General features: G+C 40.3%; 1 protein-coding gene across 7 annotated transcripts in view; it reads left to right on the forward strand.

The window, feature by feature from the left end:
- LOC114871525 (ecdysone receptor) overlaps window positions 1–14,717 on the forward strand; it is a 121,888-nt gene that overhangs the window by 70,142 nt on the left and 37,029 nt on the right. For all 7 annotated transcript variants that reach the window (XM_029177528.2, XM_029177530.2, XM_029177532.2 and 4 more), the window contains one exon: window positions 1,513–2,613. In XM_029177528.2, the coding sequence (XP_029033361.1) occupies window positions 2,145–2,613 (469 nt within the window). In that variant the 5' untranslated portion in view covers window positions 1,513–2,144. The remainder of the gene's footprint in view (window positions 1–1,512; window positions 2,614–14,717) is intronic.

A 14,717-nucleotide genomic window follows, 5' to 3' on the forward strand; every position in this document is an offset into this window, starting at 1 on the left:
GTAGCATGTAAATACAGTTATAGAGGTCCTACTCATCTCCACTTAACATTCCTCTTAAAATTTATTGAAAGATACTCAGCAGTGATAAACCAAGGGATAGAAACTATTTACCGAGCTTAAAATCCAAAAAGAAGCCGAGAAACATCAAAAAGAAGATATAAATGTAGAGTCACACGGTCCATTCATTCGACCCAACGTCCGCAGCATTGGGCATCACACACCACCATTGTAAAACTGGAATTACGTCACCGGAACCCGCTCAAAGCCGCCCAATCGAAGGCAGGCAGTGTGCGCGAGGGCCCAGAGCGAGGCAGAAAGTCCCGAAGGAGGGAGAGGACGACAGGTAAACAAAAGAGGTGACGGCCCAATGGAGTTGGAGAGGAGGGGATCAAAGCATAGAGCGCCGACGTATGGTGTTCTAAAACCATATTACGGTATAATTAAAAATAAGCAAAATTATTCAAAATGACGCCATGGTAGTTAACAAACATGGTAGTTAAGGGTTATAAATTTTTATGTGTATATATACATAAACATGTAAGAACTTAAAATTACTGAGAATTCAGTAATAGAAACTGGTAAAAATGTTGAGTTTCTCGCGACGAGATGGCTATATTAAAATTGTATGCCGTCCTTTTTCGGGCATACTCTTTTTGGGACCAGCCAAGCCGGTGCTGCGTAGAAAGTCGCGGTCTCTGGCGGGATCTGGCGTCGTTGTTCCACCACGTGACCGTTTCAAGGCCCACGGTTCACCATGGAGGGAGAAGTTTCGGCAACTGCGTCACGCCATGCGGCTCGTTCCCTCGAATCGTGCGTTCCACTGCGTTTCGCGAGTGTTCCTGCCCTTCCTCTTCGCCGCTTCTCAAGTCCGGGGATTCCCTGTGCATCTTAATCCCGCTGGGATGCTGACCGAGGGAGATTAGACGACATGTTGCTCGTTGAAAACAACCTTCGTCCGTTTTATGGTACTTCTGCTGTGTTCCCTTTCGGTTTTAAAAACATTCTTCTTTTATGGACGAAGTGTGGATGATTTTGGTTTAGGTGAGTGTGAGATTCATCGTGTTCTTAATTGAAGTAAGTTATTCGAGAAATTTTAGTGAAGTTACACGTTGAGAACGAATTGTGAAAAACGACCGATCGTCCACGTAACGAGCGAACACTTTCACTCGAGTCACGCCGATAAAAACGCATCCTACAACTGACGAGCATCCTATCAATTTACAGTTGCATTGTTTCTCACTTGAAACGCAATTTCTACGTTGTCGTAATCCTCTTTCTCAATCGTTCGATTTGCACGTGACTTCGATAGATTGAGCAAACGACACTACTATAAGTGTTGTATCTTTCTGATGAGAAACTAAACATTTTCTATTATTTAAACAAAGGTCCTATGCCTTGAATACATCCCCAAATAATTGTGATATCATGCACCCTTAATGGACACAGCATATTATTTATGAAGCTGAGGACCTCTCGGCCCAAAGCTAATTAGTCTACCATCCTCTGTTCCAGATACCTCAAAGAAGTAACGGGCAACGATTCGATTCGATCAGCATGCATCTGGAGGCGAGTTTCGAGGCGCGTGTCAAGATGCGGTAGAAGAAATTCCTCGAGAAGAATCGACGACGCTGTCCAGAAGAAAGCGAGACTCGAGTCGTGCCCGTGCGTGATACACAGGACATAAGCACGCGCATAATATCGGTTCAAAGCGACAACCATAAGATTAAGAATCATCATAAGTAGTATCCTTCAGTAATAACCAGTAGAGGGTGAGCCATCTCAAAACACAGGGGCTATACATCCCGTACGAGTCATAGCCTCTGATAAACAGAAACCACTGCCTGCCCTAAGTGTCCAAGTCTCGAATCATTCAGGAGACTCGTCGCCGTTTGGATCAGTCGATCCAGGACACTAGACATCAAAGATTCAGAGCAAAAGTGACCCTGTAGACACCCAGGAAGACATCCCACGAGATCTCTAGGGGTACGTGGACAGTGGTGAGCAGAGGAGCCGTCACGGTGGCCAGCTTAGTGAGCGGCAACGTAGCAGTGCGTTACGATGAGGCGTCGGGAGTGGTTGGCACGGGGGGTGTCGTGTTGGCAGCCACTTCCAGGTTAGCCACAGCGGATCCAGCCACCTCCAGCATGGACACCAGCGACTCCAGCATGGACACGACGAACGGAGGCTCGAGCACCGGCGTGGCCGGGGTGCCGGGCGTCGGAACGATCGCCTCGGTGGTCGCTGGAGCGGCGTCCTTGACGCTGGTCAAGGCCGAGACGCCGGAACACTTGGCCGGCACGTCGACGACGCCTTCGTCGGTCACCGGACCTGTGACGACGGCCGCAGGTCTGTTCGCCGGCATCGTGAGCGCCAACAAGACTCCGAGACCGGACGACTGGCTGTCCACTAATAGTCCTGGGTCCCCGACGGCTGCGCTGCAGAGTCAACACGTGGTCTACACGACTCCGCAGCAACAGCTGACCGATTCGCAGCAACCGCCTCTGGCGCACTCCAGCCCCCTGGCGCATCAGCAGCCATCCAACAGCAACAACGGATACGCCAGCCCCATGAGCACCAGCAGCTACGATCCTTACAGTCCCAACAGTAAGATAGGTAAGTGGAAAGAATCTAGTGACTTCTGGTGTTGGGTTTGAGTGAGTATGACTGAAAGCTTAGAGTAGTTGTAGTAATGATTCTTTTAGTTGGTCTAGTCGTAGTTGGCCTAGACGAGTTTCTTATGGGACTTAAATGTTTTATTCGTCAGGTTCTTATCTTCAGTCTCCTTAGATGATATCTAGAGAAAGAACAAGTCTCGCAGCGACTTTCACGAACATTTAAGCGAAAGCTTCATGTCTCAAGGCTAACCACAACTGTTTCCCCTGAAAGAACCTCAAAAAAAGTAGAAATAGCGTAGTTTTTAATGCTCGGCCAAGACGTAGGATCGTTGGGGAGCAGAACAGAGAGGGGACGATCAGGAATTCAGTGCACGCGTTTGCGTTTCTTTCGCTCGACGGTGCAATAGGCGAGAAAAAGAGAGTGAAACGTCGACCGAGCAGCCGGACGTGACGTCATCGGCTACGTTCTCCTCTCACGCGCCCCTCCCCTTTGTCTCTGGTGTCCACTTCCGTCAATCCAAGTGATTGCTTGCACTACTGCCACACTACAGCGTTCTCGCGTGCTGCGCCGCGATGCACGCGATGCTTCACGTTCAAGACGCATTTTAATGACAGCTGCGAGGGCGCTGCGATCAGTTAGGGGACGACTCAAAGATGGTTCTTTTGGTCCTGGAAATTTTCTGAGCCATTTTATTTCACGCGGTTTTGCTTTTATTTATTATATAAATATTTTCATTGAGATAATTTTCTTTTTCGTTGAACTTCTGAACAGCTGATCGTGCTGTTAATGAGAACCGCTAGGTAGCTGTGTCTTTAAACGATTTAAAAATAGACGGTGGTGATACTTTTTTCTGCTCGGCGACATGTGCTAATTGGCTGCTTTTATCATACAGGGTGCAACTTTTCTTTTCCCCCTCGTCTTTTCGCCGTTACGTGTGCGCGCCACCGTTGTTGTATTATTGGGCTGAATTATCGATCACCACCGTAATAAACTTCCACTGTTAAAAACGTTCTTTGTTTCTTCATTTTATTTCACTACTAGGAAGTCGTTTTGCTTTCGTTCTCTTCGATAAGTCGCACGCTAATCGTTGTTCCATTGATAAATCGCGTCCTTGAAAGTTTCATTATCATTGCAATCTAAACTTCCACTTAGAACATTATTTCCTCATTTCATTTTAATTACCTATATGAACATAAACCTTTTTATTATAAAATTCTATTTAAATTAAGCTAATTTGTTCATCTGTTAATGTTTTAATATTAAAATAATAGCACACTTGTAATGAACATGAAAAAAATTTCGAATTTTTAGTAAAAAGTAGTCTAGGAAATTTTTTTTCTCCCTAGAAAACACTGCGCGCGCATTTCAGCGTGTAAATTCGGAACTAGAACAACAGACGTGTTCCATACTAATTTTTCTCGAATAGTACGTTCCATTTAGTCGTACCTATGTGGGCTATGACATCAATTACGAAATGAATTCACTATCGAAGGGGTTCTAAGCGGTTTCTGTGATATGGGTATTTTGTTCACGGAAATTACTATGTAGCTGATTTAACCCGCATGTCAGTATCGGCCTCGAGAAGATAAGGCAATGTTGTCGTTAGCAAAAATTTTCAATTTCCATAATATGTACAATTTGCCAAAGGGTGACTACAGAGTATCTGAATAAAATATATACCACTATAAACATCAGTGCTGTCTAAACGTGAAATATAAATGCATGAAGCAGAAGAGAAAAGTCAATTCCTAGAAAAGAAGAAAAATTACATAAATGACCCCTGCTGTGTGTAGTCACCCATGCGAGAACCACAATTCACAGTTTGAAGCCTTTTTTTCCATGGCCCAAATGGGTGTTGGAGAACTCAGGCTGGATTTTCCAGTGGCTAGTAGCGGGTGGTGCTGCGAATTGCGGCAGGATGCAGATACGGCCTTGAGTATGGCGACGCGAGCGCAAATGCATGGACCTCTCACTTACACACGGTGCTGTGTCGTGTGTTACCCATGAGATTAATACCATCGGATCGAGTAACGTGTATACTGCGCGTTATTTAGAGCCTGCACGCTGCATCGCCAGCGTTGCTGTACAAGGGGATCAACTGGGAAATTGGGTACATGTGTTGCGAAGATAGTTTGCACAATTTCGAAATTAATTTTTATAAAAGTATAAAATCGATATCATTTTTAAAATGAAAAGAAACTGTATTTATTCCACTATTACTATTAGGTGCCCTATAGTCCTGGGATGTGCCTTGTGGTCTTAAGGTATCCCCTTATGCCGTATGGGTCCCGGGATGTACCCTTGTGCCCAATGGTCCTGTGGTATACCCTTGTGCCCTATATATTCCTGGGGTATGCCCTCATACTCCAACTATAGTTTTAGAAATGACCAACCTCTTCAAATCTCTTACAGAAATATTTTGCTTAAATTTCACACATGCTATAGACACTTCCGCATATTTGTAGATCTATCGAACGTACCAAGATCCATTAGCAATCGAGTCACATGATCTACAAAGAACCTTCACGCGTCGATAACTCAGGCTGCGTGCTACTAATCGTCCTGTGAGATATCGATTCATACGACAGATTAGTGAAACGGTTACGTAAATGTGCTTGCAGCAGCTCGTCCTTTTATGTGTATGCGCGTGGCGCGTTACGTGTGTAGGCGCAACAGAGATACGGGAGGCCGCGTGAAACAGCACTGATGGGACGAGGTTAATGACAATATGTCGGGCTGCCACGGTTCCTCCCACGCACCGGCTGCACTGGCCCATATAATTATTATTCTGACGCGCACACACGCGCGAGACCATTTAATTTTCCATCGCTCTGAACCCGAGCGTTTTTGCGCGGAAAGGTCTGTACCGGTATCCGGCAATTTCACGCCGTTTATTTCTGCGTCGCAGCCCGCTTTCTTCCCTCGCTTCGAATCCATGGTCGCGGCTCTCTTCTTTTTTTCCCTTGCTTGTGGCAAGCCTGTTTGTTGATTGTTCGGGAGATTCTGGCTGGTTGGCGCGGGTTTTTTTTGTTTAGGTTAGGTCGGTTTCTCGGAGTTCTCGTTTTCTTGGTCAGATTCATCGTTTTGATTTCAGAATACTTCTCGGGGAATTAATTTTTATTGTTTATTTTCTGCTTATTTAATAGTTCTGAGAAAATTTTATTTTGCACGATAAAAAAAATATTATAAGAGAATGAATTCTAAAGGCTATTGTGATGAACGAAGGCTGCACTGGCAATCTTGAGAACAGGAATTGCACAATGTCCTTCGATGACATTTCCGGCGACCTTCCGCTGCTACTTCCGTCGGGTATCCGCCTCCGGTTTAGAGAACCGGAAGTCACGCTGGAGGTGGCCGTTCGCGAAAGCTCTGGTGGGGCTTTGCATTACCGGGGACCACGCAAATGGAGGTACACGTCTCCGACGCGATGCAACCTCCGGTTTTGATACATTGTCGACAATCTATCGCTCGCAGACAATCGTTATAACTCCGTACAAACCCACAACGTCCAGTTTAAATTAGAAAATGAAAACTGTATTCTCAATTGGATGCCATAAATTATGTCAATAAATTTTTAAAAAGCTGAGATGCCAAAGATGACCTTTGAAAGTCTTGTTTTTCTTAAGAAAAAAAATGGACGACATGCAAAAGAGAAGTTATCGTTTGAACCTAACCTAAAAACCAATGCCAAACACGTGCGTCCTTTACGACCAGACAAATTTCCATCGGCTTTTCCTGTTCTCTTTTATTCAGACAGCATTCTCGTAGCGGAATCGAATAAGAAAAGGAAAGAAGTTCGCTTGCGAGGAATAATCTATACCTTATCGTTCAAAAACCTTCTGAATGCTACGATTAACCTTGAGATCCGACTCGCTGATAGAAGACGGCGTCGTTTCGTGGAAAGATCGTTAAATCAACGGTCGCGAGACTGGCAAGAAAGCTTGTACCATAGCAGTCGACTACGCAATTTCAATGCTCGACAGGCACTAACACCAGCAGAGGAGTCTGTGGGTATATCGACGACACACCGGTGTACAGACGCGTCGCGTCGATGTGCAACGTGACCGAGGAGAGCATCGGGACGTTCTATATTTACCACGATTCACTTATCAGTCGCTTATCAACGAGACTGGCGGAGGAGTCGAACGAAACACGTCTCTCTCTCACCCTCTATCTTTCTTTCTTGTATTTTAGAGCTGATAGAGCAAACACTATGTCTCCCGCTTTCTCCCTTCCTTTCTATCCACCATCTTTTCCTCCCCGTTTATTTTTATCCTTCTCCGATTCTCTCGTTCCCTTACGTAACCACGGATCCGTGTTGCAGCCTGTGTTCTCCCCGGTCTCTTTTTTTTCTTTGTGGTTAATCGACACGACAGACGGCCGTGTTATAAGGTGATCACGCGACGATGTTTGCACGGTGTCTGAAGTCGGCCGACGTTGCGAACCTGGCCTACAGATGTCGTCCTCCTCGATTCTCATAAGAGCCATTGTTTTTCAAATGGTTTTCTATGCGGAAGGGGAGGTTTCAGAGGCATTCGTGTAACTTGAGATCATTGATGTTACTAGGACTTTTGTTTGGAGGTTAGATCCTGTGGTAATTTCTAGTTGGCTGAGGAGTGGGGGGTCAGGGCAAGTTCTAAAAGGGATAGACCCACCCCTGGGTGGGCCAGGGTGGTCCTGGCCCCTACCTAGTCACACCATTGTTCAGATATAACCCATGCCTGGGAAACTAGATACCTATTTCTATACTTTAATGTGTTTAAAATAAAAATTTAAATATTGTAAGTTCCCGGTTGCCCAGTTTTCATTTGGGTCATTAAAATAATTCCAAATGCACTGTTTGTTTATTTAGGTCTCAAACGAATAGATTTTTCTTTTTCTGCAAGATATTGATGGAAGATTGTAATAGATCTTTAGGCTTTTAGAAAATTGTGGGTGTTTCTTTTGTCGACGACTGGAGTATTGACGTTTTTCTTTGTTAGTGTACCTTTGTCCTCGCTAAGAAGGAGCGTCCAGTGTTCTTTATACTGTTGCATTATACATTTTGTTGAAAGCTTCTTGAATTGCTTGAGTATTCGAATGCTGAGTGCTCTTCAGTTTATTAATCTCTTCTCGGTACACATGTATCTTTGCTTCAAGAAAAAAGAAATAAGTTACTTCTTCAATTATCAGAATCTTCGGTTAAAGCTCCTTAGGAGTATTCGGTTTCTTAGTTAACCTTGGTTATCATAATGGGGGGGCCCATAAAAATGATCCAGTTAACAGATTAAAAATTCTGCCTGGCGTGTTCCACATTTTTATACCGATAGAAATAAGCAGAAAATGGAACTTAACAGATAGCGCAACGTTTCCTTGCTATCTTGGAAACGAAAAAAAAGAATTATCGTTTAATTTCCATGAGAGCGAAAGAGAGACAGTCGAGGAGTTGATGTAGGTCGTCGGTACGTAATCAGTCAGTCGCTTCGCTTATCAGCCACGCTATCGGCGTATCATCTGTACGGGCCATGCCTGACCCACATCGCGTGCTACTTAGGACCAATCAAAATTTCAAATTCTGACTGAAATTTCACTTTAAACGTGTTTATTTCAGATTAAATTCTTAAATGCAAAATAACATGGCCGAGGACGTTATAGGTTCAGTTCGAATGACACCTTTGAAATTACAATATTTACAATGCCTTTATCAGTGATTAATTTATTGCAAGAATTATTATATACGATGCATATAATTACAAAGTTAAATGAATTGACAAAAATTTATTTGTTAACTCATCAAACAAGAAAGAATAATTTTTAAAGGAACAACAGTGTAAAATTTATAAAATGAAAATAATTAAAATTTGGGCTCTCTCCATGGTCCACCGTCCAAGGGTTAGTACAAAATTAATCATAAAAGGGAACTCTAAGGATTTTTATTTTTATAAAATCAAGGTCGTATAGTATCTTTAACGTTTCGAAATGTTATGTCGTTCTCATGGAATGCATTGTTCCAGCCGAGTCTTGAAAGTTTTCCAACGGGTAAAAACGCTCAAGATTGCTCGTAAAGTAAATTACACTGCCGCGAATCGTGTTTCGACCGTTCAGAGTGATTTATGGTCGTGGTAATCGCATTTGGGCCGATCCCTTTGGTTTCGATCGAATTTTCGAGACTGCCTTCCACCGCGGTGGCAGCTATTTTCGTAGTAAATCACGATTACGTCTCGATCGATATCTGGAAAACGAAACGAAGCAAAATGCCTTTCTTACTCGTTGTACACCATCGGGAGGATCGGCCTATTTCCTAGCGTGAGTTTAACGCGGAAACACGCGAGGTCCTGGGCTTCCGGAAGTGGCCACTTCGGAGGCGGGCGATAGAACGAGTTCCTGTTGCGAACTCGTCGAGCTGGTATCGTTGTACAAAGAACATTATTAAAAAAATCGCAGCACGACATTTAAGCTTTCTAATGGAAGCTTTAATAAAGTACACTTTTCGTTATTTTCTTTTATTACACATTACAATTATTTACCGCGAAAACAGGTGTTGTATAGTGAAATGACTAAAGTCGATGACCAACACGAGGTTGGCGAATTTAGGTCGCGATATCAGACTGGTTAGAGGTGCGGGCGCCAGGACGTGCTTTACCTTACATAGCTCGCTCTTATCACGATCCGTGTTATCACGGTCAGATAAGGGCCTCGTGCTCGCAACTCGCTTGCCAGGTAGCCGATTACATTTGCAATTTTCGTGTGGGTGCAATTCGAGATCCTATAATCTACTAAAAGTTTTAGAAAACTATTTTATTTTTCTCTTTACTGCCATATAACTTCCAGACGTTTGAATAATTTTGTTATGTACTTAAATAATTATATTTGTCTGTAATAATAAAATGGTTAATGCTGATTTTCATTTGTAGAATTTTTGTTATTTTATTTATATAAAAAGTAAATAGAAAAACTAGTTTGCAAATTCGAGGTAGAACATTAGTTTCAGTTTCAGTCACAGTGGATATTTTGCTCGAGATATAAACGCCAATTTTCTTGTTTATTGGCGATGATGCTCGTAAGTGGAACGATTGCTTTGATCGAGGGTTATCATATTTTTGTCTCGCCTCTGAGTGCCACTTTCGATGCAAATAAGCTTCTTTTCTCTCGTGACTTTCTACGAACTCGTATCTCTAGAAAAATCTGGCCCGCCTAAGGCAGAAATTTGATTACCTTTCACGTGTGAATTGCAAATTCATATTGAAGAAAAATCTTTTATTCAAATATTCTTATGTTGACTGCATTAATTTTTTATCAGTAGGAATTATATTTTCTCTTCTCGTATTAAATATATTTTTTAAAAATTAAAAAATAATTTCATTGCTTGCAAAATCAGTATTGTCCTGCCATCTTTGAACGTTCTAGAAAGATACAAGTAGTTTGTCGGTTAGGTAAAAGGTAGCGCTACTGTTCTGGTTGGCGACCGTTAAAAAGTGAAGTGACTTTGCAGGCTTGCGAAAAGTGTGGGAAAAAAAGTGATAAATAATTAACGACAAAGTGTCACGAGGTTGCATCGATCGTTTGTCAGCGATATTCTTCCACTGAACAAGGTAAAACATTAATGTGTTTCGTATTTGCATAGAATTTTTAACGCCGATCAATGACCGACCTCGCCGTACCCACGCCGTTAACACGCGGTCGCTTTCTAACCTAATGGGATCTAAATGATTCTGCATAAAACGAACGTCATGGAAATTCAGCACTGATACGCTAATTAGCTAACGATACCAAGTAGATCAAAACATTCTGCGGTTATTGTTTTCTTAGTGAAATCATGTTACGATTAAAGTATTTCTCAATCGAAAAGAGCGGCATTTTGAAGGCGTTCTTCTTTTGTTTTTTTTTTTGTTTTTTTTTTCAATTGTGGAACAGTATTCGAGCCAATAAGAAATTGGTTCTTTTATTGCATTTAAATTTAAAATGTTATATCATTTAAGATCTCAGTGGGTCCCATAAATGCTTTACAACTATATTTTATAATCTAATAATTTATTAATGTAGGTATTAAATATTTTTTATGGTAAAAAGAATACCATAACTTATAAACATATTTTTTTAAAGAATTTCTTTAGAACAATGATTCATTATATGATTTATTGCTTATCGTGCTTAAAAAATTCTTTGCAACCACGATTTTATAATCTTATACAAATGTAGTTGTTAATTAGGGCTTCGTAATGTTGTAGCTTTGATAATTTGCTTATTGGTAGAAATATTACAAAGTTGTTATAATTTTTAGATAGCTATGTATCTTTTGATGACTTTTAAATGATACCCGAGGGAATTTTACAAATGATAATAGCTTAATTAGAGTCGAATGAGAGCGTACTACTGAGATAATCGCATGTTTAGTTTTGGTTTAAAAAGTAGCACTGTAGTTTGAGAACGTATTTAACAGAAGTTGTGTGTATTTAACATAAATCTATCTTATCTTACAAATTCTAAAAACCTCTTATGTATTACAATATCAATATTTTTTCTAATACAAACCTCAAATCTTAAATGCCAAAACATGAATTTCCACAAATATTAAAAAATTTATTCTTTTATATAATTGACCCAAATTAAAAGCCGCTATACAAATATAAACAAGCATTTCTAAACAGTCTCAGTTTCTCTACTGCAGCATAGACAGGTAGTGATGTTTTATGTAACTCTGGAACATTAGATAGTTAGGAATAGGTAGAGGAATCCTTAGTTTACGAGGACACGAGGACGCTAGCAAGGAATGGCGTTTACTTGGAGCACTCGCTCGACCAGTTTTTACTGTCCGCTTTGGTCCGCTTCGCGGATTCACTATACCCTGAACGAGGTATAGAGAATCGATTTTTAGATGGGTAAAATATTGTTTCAAAGGGATAGGACGATGGGGTTCCTCGTGAAAGTGGCACAATATTTTCTGGCAAAACATGTTAGGAGAACTTGAGAGTTTAGGCATAGTAACTTAATTATAGTAGCTTTTACTGCTTACCAAGAGTAATATAGTTAAAGTAGTAGTAATAGTAGTTGCTATAGAACTGATAGTATAATTTATATTATAATACTGTACTATTTTAGTGTAGTATTAGTACAGTAAAAGTACTATATTAGAGTAAAATAGTGATTATATTAGAATTCAGTATTCTATTGCTTTGATACTTATTGCAGTATCTAGTAGATGAAAATTCTATTGTTCAGTGAATTATTGTGTGCATTTGTGATGAGGTGCTGTGTCGAAGACCTTTGTTTGATGCCATAAATGAAATCACCTTGAGATGAAAGGCAGTGTAGATGTGAATAGTAAAATTTCTATTCTGAAATTCACAGTGATGGTGATTAATAAATGAAGAAATATAAGGGTTTGAATACCATTAACACAAAATGGCAAAAATTAAATCTGAATGCCTTACTACTAGAAGAACTACTAAAAATTATTAAACACATTAGTGTATTAATAATACTTATTTAAGTGCATATATAACGTGTTAAAGATCAGTATCAGCTTCAGTTCAGTGAATAACGATATAAATAAATATCTGCATTAATTGCACGAAAGATAACAAACGGAGGAAACGACGCGGAAATGTCAGGGTGATAAATAAATTGGTATGTTAATGAAGAAATACCATCCTTCTGCAATCGCGATAGTGAAACATTTGTGAGTGTATGTATGTGCAAAAGAATGTTTGACAAAGGTTGCATAATGTCATCGTATGTGAAAAAACATGCCCAATGATTTATACATTGAAAGACAACCAGATTACACTTCACCTTTTTATACGTCTGTATTTTGGCGTGATTTTATAGCTATCATCGAGATGACAAGTGTCTTTACAAGAATTCTGAAGCTTCTTATGAATTTTCAACAGATGAAATTAACAACCCAGAATTTTTCAATAATTCATTAATAAACAGTGATTAAAAGAGCCACCTAACATTGATAATTACATTAAAATAACAAATTAATGATCAAGCCCATACCCTAACTGATCCAGTTTTCTGGATAGCTAATAAATTTTATCCATCCCCAAACCACAAACAGGAAAAGATCAGTGCAACCAACTCAGTTACTCAACATTCATTTCGCGGCTATCAATTCGCGATGGTGAATGTCAGAGAAGCGATCATCATACTGTTGACACGTAGCGAAGAAAAAAAGGAGGCGGAAGTACTCAAGGACTCCGTTGATCATTAGGTGGCTCCCGCTTTGTGAAACATGGAGAGAGAACGCGATCCCATAGCGTACATAGACGCGGATAATCGAGCTCAAGAGTATCACATCAGGATTTCGTAAACCCATTCGAATTTCCCCTTGTGTCCCTTTCGCAACGACCAAACTGGTCATGTGTTTCGCAATCAGACTTATTGTCGAAACTGTGGGCCCCTCCCCCTCGCGACTGACAAGGTTTCTCCACCTTGTTACCTTTTACCCAGATCATGAGGAAACGTCACTTTTTTTAAAGTGTATTGTTCGGTACGTTCGTTGAAGGTTTTGTGAATTAAAAAACAATCAATTACAATCTCCATATGAGATGGTAACTTATTGCTTTACACAAGGTAGTTTTAAATAAATGGAAGTTTGACTTCCATTTAAATTATCGTATTATCTAAAAAATGATGTAATATTAGCAAGGATCTGAAGTTATTGTGGACTCGTTAAGTGAGAGTTCAGTATCGCAAAGAATACTACAGTAAATTCAATGGCGTTGGTTGTGGAAGACACCTCGTGAAAGGAAAACACTTTGAAGCAGACTCAAAACCCATTCTCACGAAACAGTTTGCTGTCGCGAAAGAGCAAACACACTAGTGTAGTCTCGGTACGAGAGCAGCTAATTGCGTTTTTCTCTGGCTAGGCAACAGTTCCCTCAGAGTTTACAATCGCATGTAAACAGGACTGGGAAGCAAAGAATTAGCGTGAACGCCACGCGGAGTGGTTTGCTTTCCCTGGAATTTTCTGCTGCTTGGAAAAAAGCGTTCAAATTCAAGTTTTCATTATAAAAGCTTGAAGCCACAGAAAAATACATAAGTGTGAATGAAAAGGAGGTTTAATTCTTTCCTCAATACAGTGAATATAGCCACTTGATATTGAAGCCTGTTGTATATGAAAATGATGTTAAATAAGAAGAAAATAATACAACAGGATAAACCATTTAAGTGAAATATGAAGTATTTTGTGTAGTTTTAACCCTAGACACTGTAGTGTCGCCACTGACCATACCGGATTTTAATTTTATATGCAATTGGGCACATAACCGATGGACTACTGACACCGTATAATTTTATTTAACTGACTTCGAAAAGGGAGAAGGTTACTCAATTTAATCAATATATTTATTTTTTTTATTATTTAGGAGTGTAATACATTTTCCTCTCAACCACTCAGGAAGGACAAGATTATTTTTGTAGTTTCCCTAGACACAATAGTGTCACCACTAACCATACCGGATTTTAATTTTGGCTATAAAGTTTGAATAAACACTTTCTGCTTAACCACTCAGGTGGGATATGGAGTATTTTGTGTAGTTTTAACCCTAGACACTGTAGTGTCGCCACTGACCATACCGGATTTTAATTTTATATGCAGTTAGGCACCTAACTGATGGACCACTGGCACCGTATAATTTTATTTAACTGACTTCGAAAAGAGAGAAGGTTACTCAATTTTTGCTTGACCACTCAGGTGGGATATGGAGTATTTTGTGTAGTTTTAACCCTAGACACTGTAGTGTCGCCACTGACCATACCGGATTTTAATTTTATATGCAGTTAGGCACCTAACTGATGGACCACTGGCACCGTATAATTTTATTTAACTGACTTCGAAAAGAGAGAAGGTTACTCAATTTCTGCTTAACCACTCAGGTGGGATATGGAGTATTTTGTGTAGTTTTAACCCCAGACACTGTAGTGTCGCCACTGACCATACCGGATTTTAATTTTATATGCAATTAGGCACTTAACCGATGGACTACTGACACCGTATAATTTTATTTAACTGACTTCGAAAAGGGAGAAGGTTACTCAATTTAATCAATATATTTATTTTTTTTATTATTTAGGAGTGTAATACATTTTCCTCTCAACCACTCAGAGGGATAAGA

The sequence above is a fragment of the Osmia bicornis genome, chromosome 16 (assembly GCF_907164935.1).
Source record: "Osmia bicornis bicornis chromosome 16, iOsmBic2.1, whole genome shotgun sequence".
NCBI lineage: Eukaryota > Metazoa > Arthropoda > Insecta > Hymenoptera > Megachilidae > Osmia > Osmia bicornis.